This window comes from Stegastes partitus, unplaced genomic scaffold (genome assembly GCF_000690725.1).
Source record: "Stegastes partitus isolate 25-593 unplaced genomic scaffold, Stegastes_partitus-1.0.2 Scaffold232, whole genome shotgun sequence".
NCBI classification, from domain to species: domain Eukaryota; kingdom Metazoa; phylum Chordata; class Actinopteri; family Pomacentridae; genus Stegastes; species Stegastes partitus.
In genome coordinates, this window is record NW_007577963.1 from 145,052 (window position 1) to 158,359 (window position 13,308).

A 13,308-nucleotide genomic window follows, 5' to 3' on the forward strand; every position below is an offset into this window, starting at 1 on the left:
TTCTGTCCGAACTAAAAATCTGGTGCATGACGGTTGAAAGAAACAGTTTTTTTTTTTTAAATCGACGGTTGCCGTAAAGCTCGTTTGCGACACTCCTCTGACCTTCACTCTCAGCTCGTGTCTGACAAACGTCCCTGTTAAACCACACATGAGGAAAATAACCGTGCGATGGAGAGAGGTTTGTTCCAGCATCGTCGGCAGCAAGTGCAGTGATTCTTAAAGAAGTGACAGCTTTAAAAAAACAGAACATATTTCTTTGTACATCTTGAATCATACAAAATAAAAACAACGCGGTTCCGTATTAAACTGGCAAAATAGAACTTAGTGCAGATACACACAGAGGGACTCACAATAAATACAATCACACAAACTGAAGTCCAAATACTGACTCACACCCACAGCGCAAACATGCACACGTACACACATCCAGTAGACAAAAACCGTGGAATGTAAAAAGACTTTTCCCCCCCGGATATTATTATTATTCTAATTTGTTCCCGTTCATGTGATCAGCACGTGTCCATACGGGACCGGAGGGAGGTCACGTTCAGGCAGCACAGCAGACAGCTGGGAGACTGACCTCCAGACAGCACAGACTCAGGTCTAGTACTGTCCTCTGTCACCCTGAACAGAGAGGAGGGTCGGGGGATTCAGTAATGGAAGAGACACACTGATGTGGGCGACAGGGATAGCGTGTTCTGATTGGTCGATTGATGATTTCCACCTGTAGCCGTTCACTGCCTGAACTCTTAAATTGTCTGTTCTCCCAAATCACACAATGAGCCTTAACACTCGCTCTCAACACTGGAAACAGAAAGGCGACAATAATAATAAAATCAACCTGTGGTTCTACTTTCCAGCCTTTCACAGTCTGCGTAGTTTAATCCCAAATCTGAGGACCGACCACAAACTGTTCTGAGCAGCACCGAAACCAAGCGGCGGCGTGATTGTGCCGCGAGCTCTTTGTCTGTGTTTCCTCAGGGTGTTGTAATTTGTGTCTCGGGCTTAAAAGCAGTAAAAAGCCAGAAAGGAGACCTGTGTTAAGGCTTTTTCTTTTTTTTTTGTCATGAAAACAAAAACATGTTTTACCCATTCACCCCTCACAATATGAAGCCATGCAGAAAGCTTCAGGTTCAGTTTCCACCCTGTTGCCAAAGACCTCTCCGACCACTGGAGCTGAACGCAGGTGGAGGAGTTTCAGTTAAACACCCTCGATTATCCAGGAGAGCTGCTGCTGTCACATGTTTCATCAGACAAGCTGCTCAATGCAGATAAATTCTCCCTGAAACTATCTGTCCTGCTTCATATTGGGGGTAAAGCTCATCACAAAGTCCTCCCTATGGTCTGTGATTTGGGCGGACCGACCCTTTAACCTCGGTGACCTCCTCCCAAGTGCTCGGCTAACCGCAACACCACGAATCCTAACAGCTCTACCATCATTAGCAAGGGCAGTTTTGTTTTCGACTTATCGTCGGTTAAACCGTCTAAAACACTCGCACACAAACACTCACACGTTATTCCACTTCCACGCGCATGGAAGCTGCTTTTTGCTTATTTTCTGGAAGAACAGGTTGATTCTCTAAGTTCTTTTCAAACCAAAAAATAAAACACAACATTAATCACTTTATTTTTTTTCCTTTCTGTCCACTGGGATTTCTTTTCCAAGAAAATAGGAAATTATCTTTTTGATTTTTTTTGTTTTTTTTTTGACACTTGCCCGATCAGACCAGTGTTCAATGTTCTTGTTCACATCCTATTTTTGGGGTTACGGCACATCACCCACAGCACGCACAGACAACAAAGGGTTCCAGCCAAGGGGAGAATTATTACAGTGGTACCAGAGTAAGAGCGAAAAGTGAAAAAAGTTCAAACATGAGTCGAGTGACAGAGTCCAGTTGCAGTCCATTTCAAACACAGCCCGTCACTCTGCCATCGCCTGCGTCGGCTTTCCTGATTTTTCAGGCGTTTTAATGGCATGGAGGAACAGTGACGGAAAAGGAAGAGGACGTGAGATAAAAAGGCGAACGGCAGAGAGGAGGACTCCTCGCTGCTGCAGTGCCGCCGCATGTGGAGGCTAAATGGGTTGCACAGGCTCGGTGCCGGTCACACTCATGTGCATGTTTGAACGCAGCCCGTCTTGCCGCCACAGACGATGGTTGGAATATGAATTTCATTTTTGGTTGGTAGTTTATATTCACGGGTGGCAAGAGGTACCGCTCGTATGTTAAACACTGGGAATGGTTGACATGGCGGAGGACAGACAGACAGACAGACGGAGGGAGGGGAGGAAAAAAAAGAAAAAGAAAGAAAATCTCCTAAAGAGGGCACAAGGAGGAAGTAAGTAAAGACATCAAAGACGTTTTTAAGTTCAGACAAACGGATGAGAGGGAGTCAGGTGGGAATCAGAGCTTGACAGGGGTGAAATTTAAAGACGGTGTCACAAGGACTGAGGGCGAGGAATATCAAAGAGGCCTGAGAACAAAGAGATGATACATGGTCTGCAGCCTGGAGACTGCGTTCAGGGAGCAGGGGATGTGTGCTGAGGGCCGGGAGGCTGATGCTGGATCCTTGAAGGGGGGAACACTGTAGGCAGGTTGGTAGCTGGTCCCTCAGGCCTTGAGAGCATGCCACTGGGCCACGGCAGTACGAGGATGCCCCATCATGTCTTTCCAGTGTTTTACTTCTGCAGGGCCACTCTTCCATGAAAGATAAATCTGTGAGAAAGACACAGCCGGCGTAATATCTGTATTAGATTTATGATATTTGTAAAGAGCAGTCCCAGGAAGCAGTAGGAGTGTAAGAGCTCACTGGAAGCAGCCCTGCTGGCATCACTAATCCTGCCACTCGAACTCAGCAGAAAAAAGAGCGATTAAAGGAAGAGATGCCATCCACTGGAATACTCTAAGAAAGACTAACGTCGCCGCTAATGAAGACCAAAACTTCAAGTGATTTGAATGAAAGAAGAATCTCCAGATCTGTCCGCGAAATATGAGGTTTTCATTCTCCTCCGACCAGTTTTTGAGCAGAGTGTGGAATAATAGGCAGCACCTTATAGCTGCTGCATGTAGGCAGATAATATATGTGGTTAGGATGACAAGGAGGAGGCTGCAGCACCTGCAATTACTGCATGGATGTGTAATTGCAGAGGACGGACGAGAAGCATGAAGAACGCCTAAAGGAACGCAGATTGGATTCTGAGCTCTGATTGTTGCAGCATGTTGGACTGAAAATCACTTTTAAATAGTGTCAGAAATCTTCTTTAACTGTATATATCTGTATTTATGGTGGCGTGTGGTTCAAAATAAACAGTCCGTCTGCACCAAGTCCTGTTACAGATGTGAATCAGTTACTGGTATGAAGTTGACGTCGTGGAACAACTAGAACGACTCATTTCTATATTTTATAAGTTAAAGTAAATTCTGGTGATTTCTTGAAAGTTAAAAACAAAAGTGATTTGGCAGTAATTATAGGTGGAGCAGAAATGTGGTTAAATTGTTGATCTGTCACACGTAGAGGTGAATTTATTCACATCAACGGGTAAACTACACATATAGAAAGGATTACATGTTTAATAAAAAAATGGAAAATGAATTGATTTTTATTTGTGTTTAAAAAGGAGCAGTTCTATAAAAAGAATAATAAAGAAAAAACCTTCTAGACCACAAGTAAAATGAGCTAATCTCTTGGCAAAACCGGGTAACATCCTTAAAATATTCATATCAGACATAATAATATAAGAGAGTGAGGAATATGAACGGTCCAATCTCTTCCCAAAATGCTTTTTTCTTTATCACTAGCAGATCATTTGATGCTGACCTGTTCAACAGCCCTCGTTTAGGTTTAATTAGGAGGGTTTGGACACACCTTGCACCTGTATCTACCTGCACGTCACCCCTCCTCATCACTGTTGTGAGTCTAACTAAAGCAACTGGTTGTAACCCAGTGGTTCCTCCTGTGCTGTGCTACGCTGCAGGAGACTGGGCCTCGTGCTCCAGTAGGGGTCAGTGTAGACTGGCTCAACGATCAGCCGCTGATGGTCTGTCACAGAGTCAGAAAAGCACAGAGGAAGAGAAGAAGAAGAAGGAAGAGGCGAAGAAGAAGAAGAGGGAAGGAGATACCTTTCCAATGACATCATTGCGACTGAGTCTGTCCTTGTCCATGACAGTGATAATGATGGTGGTCTCCCTCAGCACGTGGGCAGGCACGTCGAAGGGGAAGGACTCGTTGAAAACAGGGTTCAGGCAGCGCTTCATCACCACCGTCTTCTTCTTCTCCACGCGCTTGTCCTTGTGCATCAACCACACTTTAACATAGGGGTCTGAGAAGAGGGCAGCGAGGATGCAGGTTAATAAAGAAAACCTCACTCCTGTTTTACCACAGCTGAATGTCTTATGGTGGATTTAATGTCACTTCCCAGCAGAGAACAAGGAAAAACATGATTTTCTCATTTTCATTTGGACGTGCATCAACAAGCAGACATGGGAGATGAAGGAGCGGTCCGTACCAGAAGTGCCTCCAATGTCCATGGCTTTGAGGTTGCGGGCTTTGATGATGCTCACAGTGATGGTGTTGGCTGTGGGGTTGTAGCACAGAGACACCAGCAGATCCCCTCGACTTCCCTGGAGAAATCACACACACACAACAACAACGGCCACTTGTTTACTTTTCATCCTCGTTTCCCACATTGTTCTCTCTCCTGATGCCTCTTCCTGCGGCTGTCTGTGTGTTTTCCATCTACCTGTCAGCCTCCTCTAGATTCCCTTTCTATCCCTTCTCCCACCAGCACGCTGCCACATCTCCCCCGGGAGCGTCACGGCAGCCAGGAATGACATCACCCGTTACATTCTGTCCCATCTTCTCTTTCTCTTCATCTTCGCCTCCCCCCTCCTCCTCCTCCTCCTCCTCCTCCTCCCTGTTTCTCCTCCTCCCTCCACCTCCTCCTCTTTCCGTCTTACTCACGCTGCCATCGCTGCACGGTTTGAGCTCCTTCCAGAAAGTCTGCATGTTGGCCAGGTCCAGCTTGTTGAGGGGGATGGACACCTCTCCTATGGGGTCGTTCCTGCTGAAGCGGTCGTAGTCCAGGACCTGCAGGTACAGAGTCCTCTGGACCACCTTCTCGTAGGGGAACCCTGAGGAGTAAATCCACATTATGCAGTCTTAACGTGCCGCAGTGATTCCCACAGAAAGCGAGCAGCTTAAAGGAGCTTGCATGCGGTGCAAAAATGAGATATTATCATACCTTCAAACAGAAAGGTCTCATTCCAGTGGGGGTTCAGGTTCTTCCTCTTGACTTTGGTCTCCAATTTGTGCTTCTTGTCTGGCAGCAGGTAGAGTTTGACGAATGGATCAGAGGTGCCGGAAAAGTCCTTAGCAGGCAAATCCTGGCCCTTGAGAATTTTGACGGTGAGGGTGGAGTCCTGAAAACTGTATCCCACGCTGAACTGGATGCGACCCAGCTTCTCGCACACCGGACCCTCGTGGTCGTCTTCCTCCGAACCTGGCGACAGCTGAGAGACACAGGTGAAGGAGGACGTAAACGTCACGAGGCAGCGTTTATCGGTGTGTTACTGGTTGAACTGGTACACACACCACATCTCACAGAAATCCATTTAAAGCCAAGAACATGCAAAATGTCATCGCTTTGTCCTCATGATCACAATTATTATTTTATTCGAGTAAACAAGGAGAGAACGGCTCAGTTACCAGCTTGACAATGGTTGTGGGAATTCATGCACCTTCTGAGATGAAGCCAGATGAGGTGGAGAGAACATTAACCCTAACACACAACCTACATAAAGACCACATCTAGGTCTGACATGTAGTCATTGTTTGACTATATAATGCATCTATATATTTTCCCAGACAGCTTTTCGTAAGTCTAAACTGCAAACTAAGACTCCAACACGGGTACAAAGACATCGTGTCCACATTACATACAGTACAGCTCCACAGTGCAGCGGGTTGCATGTTATAGATTACAGATAAATCGCTATTGTTGACCAGTGCTGCTGTCAGTGACGGCTCAGATGATCATGATTTATGATTCACGACTCCATATTGATCAATTACTGAATGCTCATAAGAGGAAGCAGTGACTGTGTGGTAAAGGGATTGATTTTAAACACACTGGACTCGCTTTAGGTGCACGTATGAGAGCGTATGATCAGAACACAGGATCAACATTCACAGCGTGCTCACACACAGATTAAACACTTCCAGCCGAGTGGACAGGTGGCCCCGCGCTAAATAAGAGATTTAGACTCCTCTCCACAGGGGGCACTAATTCTACACTTCAACATAAAAACCGCAGCTTTTAACAAGCGAACTAGCATAATGTTATGTCACAGGGCCGGCGTCTGCTGGGCGATAAGGGGGCAGAAAGCGAGCGTGTCTGTGCGGAGATGAGAGGCGCATTATCTGTTGGTAGACAGACCCTCTGACTGATGTCGGCGTGGCCTGGAGGGCAGCAAAGAAATCCAGTTTAAAAAGTGCTATCTGATCGGGGGGGAGAGCTGCAGGCCTTACTCAAGGAACAGTTCCAGAAATTTAATATCCAATCCCATATTCTCCCACACGCTGGTGATGGAGCTGCTCGGCCTCATTCTCCATGCTGAATGTGATCACTTTTCATTATGCACTCCTCCACCCAACAGCTGCCCTAAATTGCTTTTTCCCCCATTTTCTTCGTTAGGAGACTCTCCCTTTTTCCAGGAGTCCCCCCTTCCTTCCTTCCTTCCTTCCTTCCTTTCTTTCTCCCTAATCTGTTTTTCTGAAACCCAAACAATGTGCACATTCTCCTGGAGCACAAAACACGACCAGGTTTGTGCAAAAAAGGATCAATGTGGTGAAATTTTTGTTCTTAAAGAAAACACAGAGATGATTTTGTGAATGTAAATCTTGACGTTGGTTATTCTTCAGTGGCCTTGATGTCTTGTTGTCGTCTAAAAATATTAAAAACTCAAAATGAGACACATAGCTGACATGTTCACTCCTTATCATTAATGTGGGCACTAAAGTCCACTGTGAATCAGCTCTAATGTAGTCATAGATCTGCAAAACACACATCAATCCACAGCTGAATATAATGCAAAAAACAAAACAAATGCATGTACCTTTGCTAACCTGCAGTTCTTAATAAAATTATTGTATATTTGTGTCTGTTTTTCAGGAAGAGGATGCCACGGACACAACGTCGTGAGTGAAGGACGAACTAACTGCTGGATTTCTTTCTAATAAAAACTCAGAACATGACTGGTTTCATCCTTTAAACAAAGACAGCACACATGAACCTCTGTGTGTTTGTGATAATGTGTGATAATGAAGAGGCCAACACATGCTCACACCACACCGTCCACGGGTCTGTGAGCATCACACAGAAGGAAAGCGGTGTCAGAGCGCATCCTGATAAGAACCATGTGACGCTGACAGGACCCCAGTTCATCCTCCCCCAGCCTCCATCACCTGAGACGCCTGAGAGAGCTGGATGTGGATACACTCTGACGTCCAAACGCCATTTCACACTCTCCCTCCTCTCAAAACAGTCGGTGGAATAAAGTCCGCATACACCGCCGGTTCTTTTTTTGTTTCCCCCCCAAAGCAGCACAAGTAGCTGAAAATTGCAGGACGGGTATTTTCAGCACAAAAGCAGAGTTGTGGGATGTATAGACGCCATTGGCAAAACTGCCCGGAATGAGTATTATCATTAGGCAGCACCACTGTGAATTCCTCAGACGCACCATGAAGCCCACATAATTACACAGCGCTCATACCCATCGCTGCCATATTCTCCCAGCACCCACTGCACTGCATGTTCCTTCGCAGCTAATTACCGAACCGAATAAGGCACATGTTCCCTCCCCTCCCCTCCCAGTATCTCGCTTCAGAGCGATGATTACTGTATGTATTAGTTAGCGGAGATACCGTATGACAGTAACTAATGCTCTACAGGTGGCTGAGCAGAGCAGGAACACGGAGACGGTGGTGTTTTTTTTTGAGTGATGAAAGAGTTGGAGGATGAAACACTTCTCACACAACTTTGCTCAATTAACCTGAAGTGTGTCGGCTTCCTTTTCCGTCTTCAACCAAACCAACGGAAAGTCTGACATATAGCAACTGATACGCAAACAAATGTAAACAGCTCGTTCAAAATTACTTTTATTTTAACTTTTGGTCATATTTGTGCAGCTTCAGATAAAAATTTCTACAAAAAAATCAAAGCAAAGCACTGCAGCAGCAACTGTTGTGATCTGGAACGTTTAGTCCAAGTAAAACCAAATGGTTCTCTGGGAAATAATAAGAGACACAGTTTTAATTCACATACAGTCGAGACTCGATGATCCTACACTAAATGTAAAACCTTCTTCTATGTCGGATATCAAGGCTGTCGGATTGTCCAGACGGAGGTCCAGATACGAGGAGGGCTTGATGCTGGAAGGCTCATTAGTTGTTCATTATTGTTCATAGTTGTTATAATAACTAGTGTGTTGTTAGAACACGACGCATCGCTGGACTTCAGCCTAACTGACCGGTGACGGCCCGTCGGTTGACATCAAAGGTTAGTGGTCCTAAATCCAACAGGTATCTCTTTTACCATGAGACTTCTGTCTGAACGGCCCAGTCGCACTGATCCGACCTACACGTCATTGATACACGACAAACTAGGGCTGGTCCCAATAAAACTTTCTGCTCTCTGGATGTTCAGGCCCAATTAATGATGAATATCAGAACATTCGTCCCGGTCGGGGGCCACTTCCACCCCGGGGCAGTGCTCTGACGGGGTGGAAGTGTCCAGAACACACAGGCAGTACTTGGCTGCTGATGCTAGTTTAGTTAGCGCTCACACTTCTGTTTCCTCCATCGGTGGCGGCGGGGGAGTGGCAGATACGCTCCACCGTTACCATCCATGTTTACTTCCATAAACACTGAGCACGCTCGCTGCGTGTGACGTCGTCGTGTCCTCTTCTGCGCATGCGGGACACTTTTGGCTCGTATGAAGTTCACACAGCAGATCACATACAAGTCGCATTGAAGTGGAAACGTGAAGGAAGTCACAAAGAAATCCTCATTGAGCATCAAGTCCTGCAGTGTGAACGTAGCCAATCTGTGGGATTGTTCAGTCAGATAATACGCCGTCATCCTGATTGGTGACATTAAATGTCATGTCGGAGTCACAATCCAAGGCTGTCGCTATGTTAAGGCTGTTTTTATGGGTTCTGTTGGTTTTTCTTAAAACCTGTCGGATAGCAGGTTTAGGATTGTTAAGGGTCGATTATTCAGTCATGGCTGTTCTATCTTTTCCATTTGACAAACCACAGGATTGGCTGCTTCTTGTGTTTTTCTTAACATCAGCAATTCATGTGATGAGTAAACTGTTTTTATTATTATTGATCTGAATGATAGCACCAAAGAAACTCCAATAGTCTTTTATCACTAACATTTAACTCAACACGGTCCTAAATGCTGCAATAAAGGAGGATCCTCTGAGCTTTGCTGTCGCTGTCAGCTGCTGTAACTAAAAACTGAACTGACCAACATCTAAACAGCATGAAGCAACAGGAGGAGCAACGTTATGTCGCTGCTGGATGTCACTGAAGCCAATACAAGCTACTGTTACATCTGGCTTTACTGTAGTGATTAATTACTGATAGGTTGATATTTTAACATGATGTCAACGCTCCCTCGCCTCATCGTCCACGTCCTCATCTCAAGCCCTGAATGGAGCTTTCATCTCAGATTAGGAAGAATGATCTGGAAGCCGTCTCATGTATTCTGATGCTGACAGCAGCCGTCTGAATACAGGCGAGTTCAACAAAAAACGCATGAGGTAGAGGTGTATCAATGAAATGCGTCTATATATATATATATGAATACATACTGTGTTGGTGTTGTGTGTTACCATGAGCATGTCACTGGTGACCGAGTTGGCCAAGTCGGACACAGAAGAGTTGGCGTCGTGGCTCGGCCCCGGGCGCCGTCCGGTCTCATCTGGGGTTTGTCCTCTGGGGCTGCTGCCCGGTTTGGTACCCGGAGTTCTGGTCAGACGGACACAAACACAAACACACTCACATAAATAAGCTCCCATTCTGTGCTGGTTTACTGCACATGAAGAGGCCAACAGCACGTCTGTCTGGGACGGTTTTCCACGAGTCCGATGAAGGAAATCTTCACGCTGCAGCATACGGTGGTTATTTTAGATAATAATGCGTTTACAAGTTTGTAAAAGGTCGTAAACTAACACCGCTCCTGTGAACGAGGAATGCCACTATCATGTCTGATTGTTAGCCTGTTAGCTTAGCTTAGCAAGAAGACAGGAAACAAATGGAAAGAGTGCACCAAGGCTTTGTGGAAACAGAATAAACGTCACATTAACACACTGTGAAAATCACAAATACAGTCGTCACACCTGAGACCTCATAACACTAACGGGTCACATGACACCGGGGAGGGAAAAAGGCTGATTGGGTCCAATTAGGACATCTTCACTGACAGGTGTACTGACTTCTGCTGCCAGCGGTTTAAACATTCACGGCTGCATTGAGTTATTCTGAGGGGACAGTAGATGTACACCGTTATACAAGCTGCACACTGATGACTTTACAGTGGAACAAAGTGCCATTTATTCAGTGTTGTCCCATGAAAATATATAACAAAATATGTGCAGAATTTTGGTGCCATACTCGATTACTGTCCATTGTTCTGGACCTTTCAGTTGTCCGCATACTTTTGCCAACATAGTTAATTTCTCTCAAGCTTACATGTACTGTTTAGGATTTAACTGTTATTCATCTCTAATAATTCTTTTTTTTTTTTTGCTGTATTTGAGTACAAATATAGAAAACAAGCCCTTCAGCTCAACACACACCAGTAAAACTTTGACCAACACCATCTGCTGCTTCACACTCTGGAGGATTGTCCACACGGGAAAAAAAAATACCAAAACTACAACTAGCACAACACAAGACCTTCAGAAATAAACGTGGTATCTATTCAGTAACCCTTGAAACAAAGAGAGAAAATGCTCCTGGCTCGTATTACGTAACAATTTGGAAGAGAGGAAAACACACAGGTCTGATTCCAGTCTAGGCATATTGACAAATCAGACTAATGAGACAACCTGGAGAGAAGAAGCCCAGCGAGCGGCTGAGCAGGTGAGCTGCTGAACACAAAAGGTAAAAGCAGGAGTGGGATTAGAAAAAGGTTTTACGGTAAAAGATGATCCGGGGAGAAGATGAGTTCGAAGACTTAGCTGAGGTTGAGAAAAAGTGGAGGAGAGGATTTGTTTTTGTTAAAACTCAGAGGATTAATGGGACGAACAAAGTGAGGTTACTGACTCAAATTAATGTGAGAAGACTGAGACATCAGCGCACAATCACATTAGCTGAAAGAAACGCCGAGGAGAGACGGGAGCTGGGGGGATAAAAGCCCGGAAACAAAACAGACCAGATTTGGTTTTGAGTGGAGAGTCAGAGAAAGGAAGCGAGCTGACACGTTAAAACAGAAGGAGGCTGGAGAAGATGGACAGGGCTGCACAGCAAAGAGACAAGCAGAAGCAGAGCGACACTGAGCGAGGAGGGGAAGGAAAGAAAAAACAGAGGATATGGTGTGGAAGAGAAAAGAATTGATTCGTCACTCTGCGTTTATTTCCTGTGATCTGCGGGTCAGAGCGCCAACAATGCAGCACCGGCTCCATTCACACTGTAATGGCTTCTGTTTCTCGCTTCCTTTTGCATGTCGGCCGACGGAGACATCTGAAACAGAACCGCATCGTTTTCTCCGGCGGGTCGGAGACGATGTTCGCGGGTTAAGCTGTGAATTTTCAATTACAGCTTCTGATATTAGGCGCCAACACGTCTGTTATCTCAGGTAAACATAAAACACCTGACTGCCTCTGACTCTCACCTGCTCTTGTTTTCACCACTTTTACCAAAAAAAGACAACTTTAAATGGATCCATTTACAAAGCGTGCCCAAACATTGAAATCATTTCTTTCATGCAGTCTGACAGAACCAGAATTGTCCAGTTTTTTTAAAAATGATCTCATCTGTGAATCTAACTAATGTGTGGATTCTGTTCTTGCAGGATGCTACACACAACTTTGCTTGATGCTAGGATAATCTTTGGGGACACTTAGTTATAGTGATGGTAAGTTTTCTAGGTTTTTATTCCTAGAATGTTCTTTAATAATGTTGTATTGAGCCACTTTGCATTTCACTGCACATCCCGTATGAACACGTAAATCTCCTGAATGTTGACCACAGTGCTTTTGGAAAATGATGATAAATTAGTTATAAAGGTACCTAAAGGTTAAGAGCAGAGCAGGAATATGTTTTTAACAACACGTGATGAGACAGCGCTGAGTGTTCGATCGCCATCTTTCCTTCAGAAAAACTCTTGAATTACAGTAAAAACCTTCACTGGTATCAAAATGAACTTCTGATTTTGTCTCGACTTGGTTTGTGAATCCAGTTTATTCACTACAGAATAAATCAAAGAGCAGATGCTTAGAAGTTGCTTGTAGTCCGTCGCTGTTTTGCCCCCTTTACGTCTCTAAACATATGTTTCCAGTGCGTGGGAACAGGAGGGACTGGTTTGAAAACCGTCGGATGTTGGCACGGTCAAGCCGGTTCTGCTGGAGAGTCTGCCAACGCTGAAATCTCAGCAGCACACTCGGTGCATGAAAATGTAAAATTGGTTGTTTGTATTCCAGGTAGATTTACAGCCAAACTACAGCCATCTGGATTTGAAAACTTTCCCTTAAAAACGCTTCTCAAACGTGCCGTCCGTCACCTTTAACCAGACGCGCTGCAGCTCGGCTTCATGGACCAGCCTTCCCTCGTGGAGCTCATGATACATATATATATATACTCTCTACCCAAAGAGTCTATAAATGCGTTCTTGTAGGAGGGGCTGGCCCGGTGACAGCCCATTGAGCCCCACTAAATCAACACCAACACACGAGACAGAGGCCACGTGAATCCCAAACAATCAGCCGCACACAAACACAGCCGGGCCTTTTGTCCATTATTTACATTGGAGATCTCCATTTCATTCCACTGTGCTACGGCGAATATTTGGCTATAAATCTAAGCCACGCGCAGCACATGCAATACCTTAACACGGGCCTTATAAAAACTAGCCTGCATATTCCCCCTCCAGCTGTAAACATATTCCCTGCTCTGTCAGCTCCGGTCCAAGCCAACCAGGAAGTCAGACACAGCGTAAACTCAGTCAGTTGCACCTGTAAAAGTAACCAGAGGAAAGTTCAGCTGTTGGCCGATAAATGAGCAGAGCAGATGCTGTAAAGTGTTC

The 13,308-nt window shown here is 45.2% G+C and overlaps 1 protein-coding gene across 1 annotated transcript in view; it reads right to left on the minus strand.

Annotated features, from left to right (window-relative positions):
* Positions 1–2,576: 2,576 nt before the first annotated feature.
* The window catches only part of syt7b (synaptotagmin VIIb), a 49,589-nt gene continuing 38,857 nt past the window's right edge, over positions 2,577–13,308 (minus strand). The window contains exons 8-13 of the mRNA XM_008281384.1: positions 9,896–10,031; positions 5,240–5,507; positions 4,960–5,129; positions 4,505–4,619; positions 4,119–4,318; positions 2,577–2,714 (exon numbers count right to left, since the gene is read on the minus strand). Coding sequence (XP_008279606.1) covers positions 2,610–2,714; positions 4,119–4,318; positions 4,505–4,619; positions 4,960–5,129; positions 5,240–5,507; positions 9,896–10,031 — 994 coding nt within the window. The 3' untranslated portion in view covers positions 2,577–2,609. The remainder of the gene's footprint in view (positions 2,715–4,118; positions 4,319–4,504; positions 4,620–4,959; positions 5,130–5,239; positions 5,508–9,895; positions 10,032–13,308) is intronic.